We start from the raw sequence: 13561 nt of genomic DNA, 5'->3' as shown, positions 1-13561 counted from the left end.
GAGAGGTATTGTTTTCTAGTATTATGAATATGTTAGGATTAAATTCAAAATAAGGTCTATAAATAGATAAAGATAAATTCAAAAGTATATTACATAAAAAATTTGATTTCACATTTTTACTGTTAACTCTTCTACTTCCTAATATTGTTAGCAAAATAATGTGATTTCCAACAAATGATAGTATTAAACAAAAAAGTCTACAGATAAAATAAGAATTGTGTTTGTTATCTAGACTCTATAACTTAAAACTATCAAAGATACTTAAACTTCTGAGCTACCAACCAACTAGTAGAAATCACATCAAGTTAATCCCTGCATTGTAAAAATATATTCATATTTTAATTGTGACAGTTGAAAATTATTAGTGTTGGCATCATTTTTATTAACTTATATGCCAAAAGCAGAAGAAAAAGCTTGGATGAAAAGCCAACAAGAACAGAACCAAATTAAAAAAGCGGGTGGAAGCGCCTTACCAGTTTTGGGTGTCAAACTCAAATCTGTGTCAGAAGAAGAGGATTGTCGACTGTAGGACTTGGAAGGTGAAAAGGAATAAGTTTGATTTTTCAGAGGGGTGGAGGGTCCTGATGAGTGAGTATTGGGATTGGGATCTTCATTGAAGGGAATCCTGCCAGAAGAAGGTGGAAAGATATTAAACAATCATGTGCCAAAGGACCTGGCTGATGGCAGCATGATCCAAACACCAGGATGGGATGGGTTGGGGCTGGGCCAGCAGTCATTTCTTAAGTGTGAAGCTGGGGATAAGGTCAAAGACAAAGAATTTCTATTTACCCATTCAGTATTCTTCAGATAAATATTATCTGCACTGAAACAGTTAACAAGCCAAGTAAAAGGCATGAAATGTCAGACTCGGAAAAAAAAAAATACCAAAGAGAAATAACCAAAGAGAATAAATACATGGCTGAAAATATTTTCAAATAAACAATGCTTTTTGATTCGTTACAAAAGAAAAAAAATGATGATGACTGCAAATGATGTGTGTAAATATGTTCAAATATACTGATATTTGCACACATATATATCTTCCAAAATAAAAATGTTTCCTTATCCTATAGCATCAAGAGTGCCACAGCTAAAAACAAAGCAATGAAGAAAATGGATATAACTACACTGAAACATTTCTGTTTCGTGCAGAATCACTGCTTACCTGTTTTCCAACAAAATCTCTTCCACAGAATTACACAAGCTGTATTTAAAAGATTTTATAAAAGAGGAAAAATAAGAAGATATAGACAATTTGGACAATTAATTTCCTGTCCAATAATAATTCTGGTTTTCAAATAAAACCAAAAAGAAAATGCAAAGCCATGTATTGGAGTATTCCACTGTAAATTTGAAAACATGTGTATGGATCTATGGAAGAGACTTTTGAAGTGAAAAGAACACTTTCTCTTCCAAACAACTATAGCCCTTGTTTTAGCAGCTGAATACAGTAGTTCCTCACGACAGCAGGACTTCCAGTGAGAAAAGGAAGGACAAAAGATTTGTGGTACCTGCCTACACTGCCTGCCTGCCTGCCTTTTGCGACCACTCTGCCTGTGGCCTGTCTCTCCCCAGCTCCTGAGTCTGAGCAGTCTCGTACCAGTGTAGATGAGAGTGGGAACAGACACAGAGAAGTTCTGAGTAAGTCGTGAGCCAGTAGCAGTGTGAATTGGGCTGTTGTGAGTCGAGCGGCATCCATGGCTTGGAGGGTGAACCAGCGGAGACCTGAGAGAATTTGCAGTCAAGGTGGAAGAAAAGAAAACAATATATACAACAGATTGCAAAGTTATGTTAAAATGATTGCAGGATGCTTTAGTTAGAGGAGAGCACATATTTTTAAGCAGCTCCTAAGAGTTACAAATCCCTAACATGCAAAAGACCAGAAGAAACCCAAAAAGGGGCAGGGGGGAAAGAGGGAAGAGAGAACAGAGACACATTAGCTAAAGATATATTTTAGTCAAAAATTTTAAAGGAAAAGTTAATAAACTGTCAGCTTTGATAAGAGAATTAATAAGTAAAAAGTACACTATATTTTCAAGTGCTTAGTTGAATTTAAGATTTTGGCTCTAAGGTTGCTTTAAAAATAAAATGTTTCTCTTTACCTTTATCATCAGTGACCTCATAGTATAGACTTTATGGGAGGAAAATACCCATAAAACTGAAAAGTTAAATATAAAGAGCTAAATCATATTACAACTTTGAAATCAGTTATCCTAAATAATGTGCCACTTATACAACCAAATTCTTTAAGAGAATTTTACATATGTTTGACTAATAGAAAAACTTCCAAGAACATTTTCTGTTGGGGGAAAAAATATGAAGAAAATACCTTAACAATTTAGGATAAAGAGAACTCTAAGTGAAAATGTGTAATAAAAGAATAAACAACTTAATGTATATGTCATTTTAATATTGATGACAACATACACAGAACAAAGCAAAAAGCATTATGAAAAATATGTCCTCAATTAAACCAATAGTTGGGTTTTTCAAAATTAATTTCTTTTGGGCTATTCCTTGTATAGAACATATTTTTTCAAAGATCAATTTAAATTCAATTTTCTGATATAGTATTATTAACATCCTAAATAAAGCAATACAGCATACATGTAATATGTATTCAAATTATAAAATTTTTACTTAAAAATGACTTAAATGACCTGAATAAAAAAAAAAAAAATTCTACAGGCCATAAATAAGATTTTTGTGAATGGTGCTTAAACAACTTATTTCATATACTTTTTTCATTGATGCATACTTAGGGGGGAAAACAAAACAACCTTGTGAATAAACAATGGAAAAAAACTTTTTTTATATTTATTTACTCAATAGAAGTCTAGAAAGTCCCACTTCTATTGACCTTATTTTATGGTCCTTTATCACAGATGAACTATTGTTATATGGTTAAGTATTATCACAGAATTGTTGTTCTCAAAGAGCAATCTGCTAGTATTGATGGCCATGGTAATCTTCAATATAGTTTGCAGATTAACATTCTTGTTTTTATAACATGTGGGTACTCATATTGTTAGTATGCTTTAATCTACATGTACTAGGTATATAATAAAATTACATAGTACTTATTTAATATTCCACCAATAGAAACCATCAAAATAATTTTCACTTTAACAAAAAGATGAGGTAAAAAAACCTACCACTATAAACAAAAGAAATCTTACAATAAAAAATTCTACTCCCCCAAAATGAAAGTAATGTATATTAGTGATATATGTTCTATAGTTATATACTGATGAAAACATTTAATTTTAAATTATTTTAACTTTATTGACTGTAAACAAGTAAATCACACTAAAGAGCATTTTATACAATATAATTTTTCTTTCAGAGTAGTATAAACACAGAAAAAGGATTCCACTGTCCTAGGCCCACTTATTCTTCACACTCTCAATAATCTCACCAACTTCTCCTGGGTTTAATTCTCTATTGTCAGTTATCAATCAGTCCAGCCCTGGATCTCTTCTCTGAAGGTCTGTTTCACATCATTAATTGCCAATGGAATATCTCAAATGCAACATGTCAATTTACCTTCTCCAAAATCCTTCCCTTTTACAAAACCTATTTCTGCTAAAAGTACCATCAAGACTACAAAAATACAGTCTCCTAAACTGTAAAACCTTGGATTTACCCTTCTTATACTCTTTCATTTCATTTATCTAATCAATTGTCTAATCTTGCCATTTCTAAATCCATCTCTCTCACACATGATCTAGATCAGACTATCATCCACCTTTCCCCTAAATTACTCATTAGCCTCTTAATTAATGATACTACTTCCAGGCTACTCCCACCATTTCAGTCTCTCCTCCACAGGTCTGTCCAATTAATTTTCCCTAAACTCAGTTCTGAGCATGTTTCTCAACCAATGTCTCTAAATCAAATATAAAGTCCTTCTCAACCAATGTCTCTAAATCAAATATAAAGTCCTTCTCAATTTTGTCCTATTCTCTCTCTTCCTCATTCATATTGTTTCATCACCAATCTCTGGGGCTGATTATTTTTCATGCTAGAACATACTACTTCTGAGCCTCTCCTGTATGATCCAACTTAAGCACGAAAATCAGAATACAGCCCTTCCTGACTTCTCCTCACAGCTATTGCAAACTAACTTGAATGTCACTAATTTGTATTTAATCTTTTCATAGTAACTCTATATTCATAAAAGGAGGTCCTGCTTTCCTGTATGAAATAATCTCATCAAAGGTAAAGACTGCTTCTGCAGACTGCATCTTATACTCTGAAGGCAATCATGGTTCCTGAAGCAGAACAGCCATTTATTGTGTTCAAGTTAATTTTTTTACTTTATTCAAATTATTAAAAAGTAAAATAGGTGGAAGTGTGATAAATTCAAATGAATTTAACTTTTAATACAAATTTTAAATAAAGTATATTTTCAAAGTCAGATTTTATAAAAACACAATATTCCTTAAATATCCAAATACACTGGAAATATACTAACACACTCTAAGCTACATATTATGGGATCATCATTCAAATGACATCACCTTATAACGAAGACCTTGGCACTACAAATGAGGACTCTAAACCCTTCACATAGACTAAGATGAAGCCACATTTCATCAAATTTTCCTTGACAACTTATAATCCTTTGTTATTATTAGAGAATCAGCATAGTTATGGCTAAAAAAAAAATCATAGTATGGGATTTTATATAGATTTCTAAATTATTAAGTTATCAAGAATACAAAAGAGGTAATTTAAAACATCAGAGATATTCCCAAAAGCTACAAATACTTTAAAGAATACATTTTATGTTCTCAATTGAAAAAAGTCTTAATCACTTCATAATACAGATATTTCTCTTTTTATCAGAATTTATTATCGTAGAATCAAAAAACTAGGGAATAAATTCACAGTAATCCTAAAACTAATAGAATTACAGAAAATATGCAAAATTTGTTTCCCAGTTAGCTAATTGACTGCAACAAAGGATATGTAAAGAGGCAATGTAGCCATCTCCTGTTTTTCTTCTTTCTATTATAATCCACATGAAACAATATATGGAAGCCAGATCCTTAATGCAATGAAAATAAATGAACAAGGGACCACAATATTTTTTAAGGACCCTTCCATAACAAGGGAAAAAACACAACTAGCTGGGCCCTCCAAAACCATCTGCTATTCCATCTTCCACCTAGCTTTCTTTTTAAAGGAAAGAAAAAAAGAACAAGAACTCGAAGTTTAAATAATCGTTTTGTCAGTTCTGGAGCAAATTATGTCATCTTCAGTTTCCTCAGCTTCAACATGGGGAGATTAAATTGAATTCTATGATCATTAAGATCTTTTTTCATTTAGAAATTCAATGATGTTAATCTCAAGAAATGGGAAAACTAGGTCATTCTCCCCTCATTTTGCCTCTCATTCGATTTTTAAAATAATTCAGCAGATCTTAGGAGTAATCAAAAGTAAAATGGAAACTCATTTTTCTACTAATCTGCCTGAAATACATCCAAATGTTCAGCTTTATACATCCTCCTTAGATATAATCACGAAAATGGTTGAATATAGAGAATGAACTCTCTTTAATGGCTTGTGATGGCTTCTTAACTACCCTCCTGCAAGCTATATGATGCAAGAGAAACTCTCTAGCACATGGATCAGTCTAGCCTGTTGCTTCTACATTATCATAAATAGAACACAGATCAAAAATCAAAAAATCTTTTGCATTTCTGGGGAAATGTATGAAATATAACTCACAAATACTCTTCTAAAATAGATAGTCCGAAATCAAGTTTGAAGAGAGTGTTATACAATATATACATTAGCACAAATTTTATTTCCTAACTTAGATAGTTTTGACAATGAACTCTGACAAGAAATCACTATGTTAATAAAAAGTGGTGGCTCACCCTATTGGCCAAGTTTAAAATAAAGTGAACATGTACAGGAAAAAGATGAACAGCTTTCTCCATTAAAAGTTATGCACTTAAACTCATACTTACTCTTTCATTTCTTTGGATGGGGAATTACATGCAGGAAGAAATGCAGCCGTGCTACTTAATTTATCCAGTGTACAGGCTGTTCCTATAGCTCGTACCACTAATCCAGATTCTCCTTCTAGATCAAAACATTGTAAGTACCCAACAACGGCATTTCCTCTCATTTCAAGTACTTTCAAGCCAATCTTCCTTTGTAGTTCACCTATAAGATAGAAGGGAAGAAAAAACCAAATTCTTAAAAAAAAAAAAAAATCAATGACTATTTTAAGAAAATGAATAGTCAATACATTACTAAAACTCAAAGAATCCCAAATTTAGAGTTGGAAGAAACCTTAAATATCAATTAATCCAAACACTTTATCCTGCATATGGGAAAACAGACCCAGAAAAGTTACAAAAGGTCTAATAAATAAATAACTAATGATATAATAATATTAGATAAATGATATAATAAATAATATTTATAATAAATGATAGCATGGACACTACAAGCTAATCTCTCTCAATGCAGCTATAATTTTCATTTAAATATTTTAATTTTTATCATAAACATGCATTTTCCCCTTTTATATTTTTAAGATAAAATCTTATACTTCAATATACATGTTACAGTGGATCTACTAAGCCTCCCTGGAAATAATTTTGGAACTAAGAACTATAATAAATGAATTGTGTGGGTATTTTTATACTCTATTTGGGAGGCCATAATTAAACTATATTTGGGGGGTATTCTTTGATGCAAGGAATCTGAGAAGAAAGGAGAGTATTTGAAAGAACAATGCTTGATCCTTCCTCTAGGACCTCAGAGCCTTTTTTGGAATTGGGGATCAAGAAAATATGCTAAATCTATATCCAGTTGATTTAATGAGAAAGGAAGAATGTTGAGTGTTCTGTAGTATGTCAGTTTAAAAGAAGATAAAGTCTCTGTTTTGGTTCTATGACCTGGAATTTCTTTCCCAGTGGTATTTCCTGAAAGAATTGGGTAAGGGATCCATTAGAGGCTCTACCATGGCAGAAATGTAAACTTTTCACATGTAGCAGCCTTAGTACATATAATAAAGTGGGACACTGGAGCAGTGTTTCAATCCCAGCAGTGGCACAATTGTTTAGGCTTTGTAAGTAGAAGTGCCCAAATCAGTACTTAAATCCTGGCACAGTGAGAGAATTTCTAGGTCCCAGCTTTGAAGGGAAGAGCTTAGGGGAAACAATGCTCATGCCCTAGCATTAGCACAATAGGAGTTGGGAGGAAAAAGAGGGGAAAAAGATAGAACACTCAGGCCCAACACAGAGGGCAGAAGCCTGAATGAATTATATAAGTGAATTGTATATTGGCACAGGCCCAGCAGAAGGCATGCCCAAAATAGGCATTTCTGCTATCCCAGATGGACAAAACAGCTTATAATTAAAATATGTACACACATTTTCCATTTTCTTCTGTTTAATATGTTTTTTTTTCCATCTTCACCCATAAAGACACTTGGGATGGTATTAGTTGGGCCTCTTGCAAATTTTCTTTAAATTTGATTTATTCTTCTAAGTGTTTCTCTATTTTATAGGCAATATAGCTGAAAATCAAGCATCTTACGTCGAATTTTTAATTACAGTGTTCTTTAGACACTTTTGGTCCCCTTACTATAGCAATGGATATATACCAGGTAAACGTCTAAATAAAATTATTATAATCTTTGTGAAAGTCATTTCTACAGTATTTTACCCATTTATAATTCTCAATTACTTGCTTAAATAAGTCAGAATTTAGGTATGTATGACATGCACTGACATTTTCTCATCAAACTTTCTTCAAACTTTTTGCTAATTCTGATATTTTCTACAAGTCGGCTTCATAATTGATTCATATTGAAATGTTTGTTGATTAAGTTTTTTTTTTAAGTATTCATGATATAGTGGTATGAGGATTCTTGATAATCCATAAGTCTTTGACCCCTTTTATTCCTTCTTTCTGGCCTATGTTTTCCGACGTATTCATCAACATTTTCTCTCACTTATACCTTTGCACTGAAATTACCAAGTATCAAAATGTATAACATTTTAATCTGGGAGGATCTTTGCAAATTTTTCACAGAATTTATCTCCCTCTTTATTCTCTATAAATGAGTCCCTCTTTCAAAAGTCTTGTTAGTGACCACTATATTTTCAAAATTAAAAAACAAACTTCTGATGCTCGATAGAATTGGGTTGGAAAAGAGATCCAGAAATTCCAGTGATGTATAAACAAAGAATATTAATAAAACTTTATCTTAATAGAATAATGCCTAGATCAGAGTCCCATAATAGATCTTGAACTTTCCTTATACCAACACTGATCTATTAATTGATAATCTTTAGGAACTATTGCTCAAGAAGTTCATACTTCACCTAACTATAATATCATCTAGACCACATTTCTTCATCTTCATAGATCATGAACTGGAAGAGAATTCAAAGGAACAGCTGATATAGGATTCCAACCATTTATTGTTATCAGATATAATTACCAGAAACAAATAAGGTTAGCTTCATTTCTTTTTAAAGCCTCAAATGAATGAATAAAAAACCATTTGTTAAGCACTTTCTTTGTTGCAAATCACTGCATACAGTTAAGGGGACAGAGAAAAGACAGTTATTGTTCTCAAGAAATTCAGATTCTAATAGAGGACACAACAGATATAGGAGGTTCTAGCAGCAAGTGAGATGAAAAGGCTCAGAGATACCATAGGCAAAGTAAATGATAATGCATCTTTCTTAATGTCAAAAAATAACCATCTCTGATGTTGAAGTATGTGCTGGTGAAAGAGACACTGAACGTGTAATGGGATGGAGATAACTTTTATTTTCTGGGTTTTCAGCAAGAGTACTGTCTGGCCCCTGAAAAAGCATCTACCAAACCACATCTTCCCAGTAACTGCTACTCTGGATGATTGCTGGCTGCAGTGAGATGGTAGGTATAGGGGTGGGAGAGTGTACCCCACAGCTGGAAGTAGAGCCAGTGTCTGTGGAGCCCACGTGTTCTCTATGCTCTTAGGCTTACTTGCCCATTGATGGCAGCTGTTAGTGGCAGTGATGGTGAGATTGGCAATCCCCTTATCCACATGGGTTGCTCCTTTCAATGACTGCTGCAAGGGAGAGGCTACAAACAGGGTGCTGTTACAGCAGAAGAGAACTGTTAATACTTATTCTTTTTACCCAAGGTTCTAGAATGGCTCCATCAGAATTGGTCAAATTGATTAGACACACCTGGTAAATGCTAATTTCTTTCTCTCTCAAGGTACCTTGCTATTTCAACTAGACTGACCTGACTATCCTATCAGTAATAGGTCCCCTTCAATTTATTAAGAAACAACAGAGTATAATGGGAAAAGTGTCAAAAAAGTATGTCAGTCCCCTTCAATTTATTAAGAAACAACAGAATATAATGGGAAAAGTGTCAAAAAAGTATGTCAGTCCCCTTCAATTTATTAAGAAACAACAGAATATAATGGGAAAAGTGTCAAAGCTCAAGAGTCAGAACACTAGAGCTCTGGTTCCAATATTTACTCACTGTGTGATCATGGGCAAATCACTTTTTAACCTGAATCTCAATTTTCTGATATTTAAAAATGAAGATAATAATGTTTGTTAATACCTACTTGCATGAGCTGACTCAAGGGTCATAATGAAAAAAGCAATTTGTAAACCAGAAAAAGCTATATAAACATGAATAATCACTATTATTGCTACTGCTTTTTGTTTTCCTGCCTTTTTTATTTAAATGCCTAAAAAAATTAAATAAAAAGAGACAATCACACAAAAAATCATGTAAAAGTTCTATTATTAATAATAGTAAGAAAGAATATGCTAAAACTATGGCAATGTCCATCGTGAATTGTCTTCTTTTAAAAATAACTGGGGCAGCGAGATGAGCAGTGGATAAGAGTGTGGACCCAAAAGTCAGGTTACTTACCTCAATTGCAGGGGGGGGGGGGGAGCTAATATTAAAATATTTTAAGATTTGAAAAGCATTTAAAATGTATTATCTCCCCTATACTAAAATAAGGTCGAAATGCCTTCATGATTTAGACATAAAGGGTGATACCATAAGCATATTAGGAGAACAATTTGTGCCACAATGGGCACAAATACCTTTTATAGCCAGGCTATGGTGCAGACTTCCCAAGATCCCAACATGGGGAGACAGGATCCCTTTTGGCAAGGGGTTTCCAGAGAGACTCGTCAATGCTTTCAATGCGGTAAAGTAGGCCATTTGAAAGCTCAATGTTGGCATAGAGACAGAGTGAGAAGACAGGCTGGGAGAACAAGACCCAAAACCCCATGTCCAAAATGCAACAGAGGACTCCATTGGGCCTCAGAGTGTAGACTGATTCAGGGAAACGGGATGAGGGGCCCAGCTCCAGGGCCCCAGGCAAAAAACACTTGGGGCATGATGGCAGCCGATGCCACACCCAGAGAGTGCCCACAAGCCCAATACCCAGACATGACCAATCAGCCATCTGAGGGGAGAAAGGGATTACACAATCAGTCAGCCAGGAAGCAACATGATGGGAGAAAGGGACTACAATTAGGGAGGATAGAGTTGTATGCAGCTGGGACAATTGAGATACCCCCTGGAGAGGTGAAATCTGTTCCTCTCCAACCTATGGATCCCTTGCCTCCAGGCACAGTAGGCTTGACCATTTCACCTCCTGAGAGTACTTACAAGACAGTGTTCATTCATACACTGATGTGGGAAACTGGGGGATGTGTAGATAATATTCCAGTCACTAATACAGGTAGACAATGTGTGACTTATCAACCAGGGGAAGTAGTAGCATCAGGTTTATTGATACAGATTCCTAATAAGCAACCTGGTGACAGTCACCCATGTTCGGACTCCAAGCAGAAAAACCCAGGAATATACTGGACAGCAGCTGTGACAGCTGACCGACCTATGCTCACCATCTATATAAATGGCATAGCATTAGAAGGACTGGTGGACACAGGTGCAGATCGCACAGTCATTAGAGGTGCCAACTGGCCCAGTCACTGGCCAAAGACTAAGGCAGACACCTACATGTCTGGGGTAGGAGGATCAATAGCAGCTGAAGTTAGTGCTACCCCTTTAAGATGGGTATTTGAAGGTGAGACAGGAGTTTTTACTTCTTTTATAATTGAAAAAATCCCCATCAATCTATGGGGAAGAGACATTTTACAACAATTAGGGTTAAAAATGAGTACTTCGGTTTTTTAGGCAGGGCTGCTGTTGAAGGCCTGCCAACACTTTCACCTGTTCCTATCCAGTGGAAAACTGATACACCAGTGTGGATAGAACAGTGGCCCTTAGATAACAATAAAATTCAGGCCTTACTAGATATAGTACAGGAACAACTTGATCAAGGACACTTCAGTATTTGTTGTAAAAAAGAAATCTGGAAAATGGAGAATGTTGACTGATTTAAGAAAGGTAAATGAACAGATGGAAACTATGGGAACTCTTCAACCTGGACTTCAATCTCCTACTCAGTTGCCTAGAGAATGGCCTCTGTGGGTTATAGACATTAAGGATTGTTTCTATTCTATCCCTCTAGATAAGGAGGATATGAAAAGATTTGCTTTTTCAGTGCCCAGCGTTAACTTAGCTGAGCCTTATAAAAGATATGAATGGACAGTTTTGCCACAGGGAATGAAAAACAGCCCTACTATGTGTCAAATGTATGATGCTGCTGCTCTTAGTCCAGTAAGAAAAGCATTTCCAAAAGTAATGTTATTACATTACATGGATGATATATTGGGATGTGCACCTGAGGAACAAATGTTAGAAGCATGTCTACAAAAAACCATAGAAACACTAAGGAATTATAAATTGCACATAGCTTCAGAAAAAATTCAAAGACATGCTCCTTTTCAATATTTAGGATATGAAGTATATCCTAAGGTGCTTACAGTACAAAAACTCTCCTTAAGAACAGAGAAGCTAAACACCTTAAATGACTTCCAGAAATTGATAGGAGATATCCAATGGATGCGTCCCGTGCTAGGCTTGACTACCTGTCAATTGCAACCATTATATGACATTTTAAGGGAAGACAGTGCTTTAAATTCACCACGCCAGCTTACAAAAGAAGCTCAAGAGGCTTTGAGACAAGTTGAACTGGCTTTATCCAATGTGGTTGAAAGAGTCACTCAAAAACCCTTGGAAATATCAGTTTTTGCTACACAAGAGGCCCCCACAGCAGTCCTTCATCAAGGAGACAGTGTGATAGAGTGGGTGAACCTCCCAGCACAACCAGAACAAGGCCTTATTCCTTACTCAGTACTTGTGGCTAGAATTTTATTAAAGGCCATTAAACGAGCAGTACAATTATCTGGGACAAGACCTGACAAGATATATACCTTTTATACTAATGCACAAGTTAATGTGTGCTGCAAAACCATCCCAGAGTGGCAAATTTTATTAACCATGGCTCCAAATTTTGCACACGGGTCTCCATTAAAGATAACCAGATTGCTACATAATTGGCAATGGATTCTTGAAGAAAAGGTTTCTAAAGTTCCTCTTAAAGGACCAACTATCTTTACAAATGCATCCAAACATAATATTTGCGCTGTGTATTCTCGTGACTTAACTATAAAGAAAGTAATCAGAACTCCTTTTCAGTCCACTCAGCAGAATGAATTGTATGCAATCATTCTAGCTCTTGCTTATTATCCGGGAGACATAAATATAATATCTGATTCAGCCTATTCAGTAGGTGTGGTACAAAGAATTGCCACAGCCCAAATAAAATTTGTAGCCTCCAATATATATCAGCTCTTTAAAGAGCTTCAAGAGCAAGTGAGAAAGCATCCAGGTAAGATTTATATTTTGCATGTCCATTCCCATAGTGGACTTCCAGGTCCTATTTTTGATGGTAATTCAAAGGCAGATAGCCTTCTAACCATGCTGGCCAGTACTCCTTTATTTCAAGAAGCACAAGAGTCTCATTCTAAATATCATCAGGCTGCCCGAGCTTTACGTTTGCAGTTTGGAATAACAAGAGAAGAACTTAGGAGCATAGTAAAAGCCTGTACAGCTTGCCTTCCTTTCCATGCTCCTACACTCCCTCCAGGGAAGAACCCTTGTGGTTTGAGACCTAATGAAATTTGGCAAATGGATGTGACCCATTATAAATCTTTTGGTCGTCTATCTTTTATCCATGTCGTGGTAGACACCTTTTCAGGATTCACATTTGCAATGCCAGCAGCAAAAGAGACAGCCCGAGTGGTAACTGAATTCCTTATACAAGCATTTGCAATTATGGGTGTGCCACAAGCAATAAAAACAGACAATGGACCTGCATATACATCTAAACATTTTACACACTTTTGTGTACAGTATAAGATTTTACACACCACGGGCATACCCTTTAATCCTCAAGGGCAGGCAATAATAGAGAGAAGAAACAGAGATATTAAGACACTCCTCCAAAAACAAAAGAAAGGGGGAGCCACGGGTAACCCTAGAGAACTTCTAAATTTAGTTCTCTATACCATTAATTTTTTAATTTTTGACAAAGATGCACTGGCTCCAGCAGACAGGTTTTATAACTCACCGGAAGGGCAGTGTCCAG

At 35.2% G+C, this 13561-nt stretch overlaps 1 protein-coding gene across 16 annotated transcripts in view; it reads right to left on the bottom strand.

Annotated features, from left to right (window-relative positions):
* C2CD5 (C2 calcium dependent domain containing 5) overlaps positions 1 to 13561 on the bottom strand; it is a 125809-nt gene that overhangs the window by 87845 nt on the left and 24403 nt on the right. For 9 of the 16 annotated variants that reach the window (XM_074268848.1, XM_074268835.1, XM_074268836.1 and 6 more), the window contains 2 exons: positions 5982 to 6180; positions 474 to 625 (listed from right to left, as the gene is read on the bottom strand). In XM_074268848.1, coding sequence (XP_074124949.1) covers positions 474 to 625; positions 5982 to 6180 — 351 coding nt within the window. Of the gene's footprint in view, positions 1 to 473; positions 626 to 1600; positions 1726 to 5981; positions 6181 to 13561 lie in introns of those variants that run through there. The other 7 variants (XM_074268843.1, XM_074268844.1, XM_074268845.1 and 4 more) reach the window with 3 other exon arrangements.

The sequence above is a fragment of the Sminthopsis crassicaudata genome, chromosome 5 (genome assembly GCF_048593235.1).
Source record: "Sminthopsis crassicaudata isolate SCR6 chromosome 5, ASM4859323v1, whole genome shotgun sequence".
NCBI classification, from domain to species: Eukaryota; Metazoa; Chordata; class Mammalia; order Dasyuromorphia; family Dasyuridae; genus Sminthopsis; species Sminthopsis crassicaudata.
Note: the sequence above shows the minus strand (reverse complement) of the source record. Positions and strands in the feature narration are given on the sequence as shown.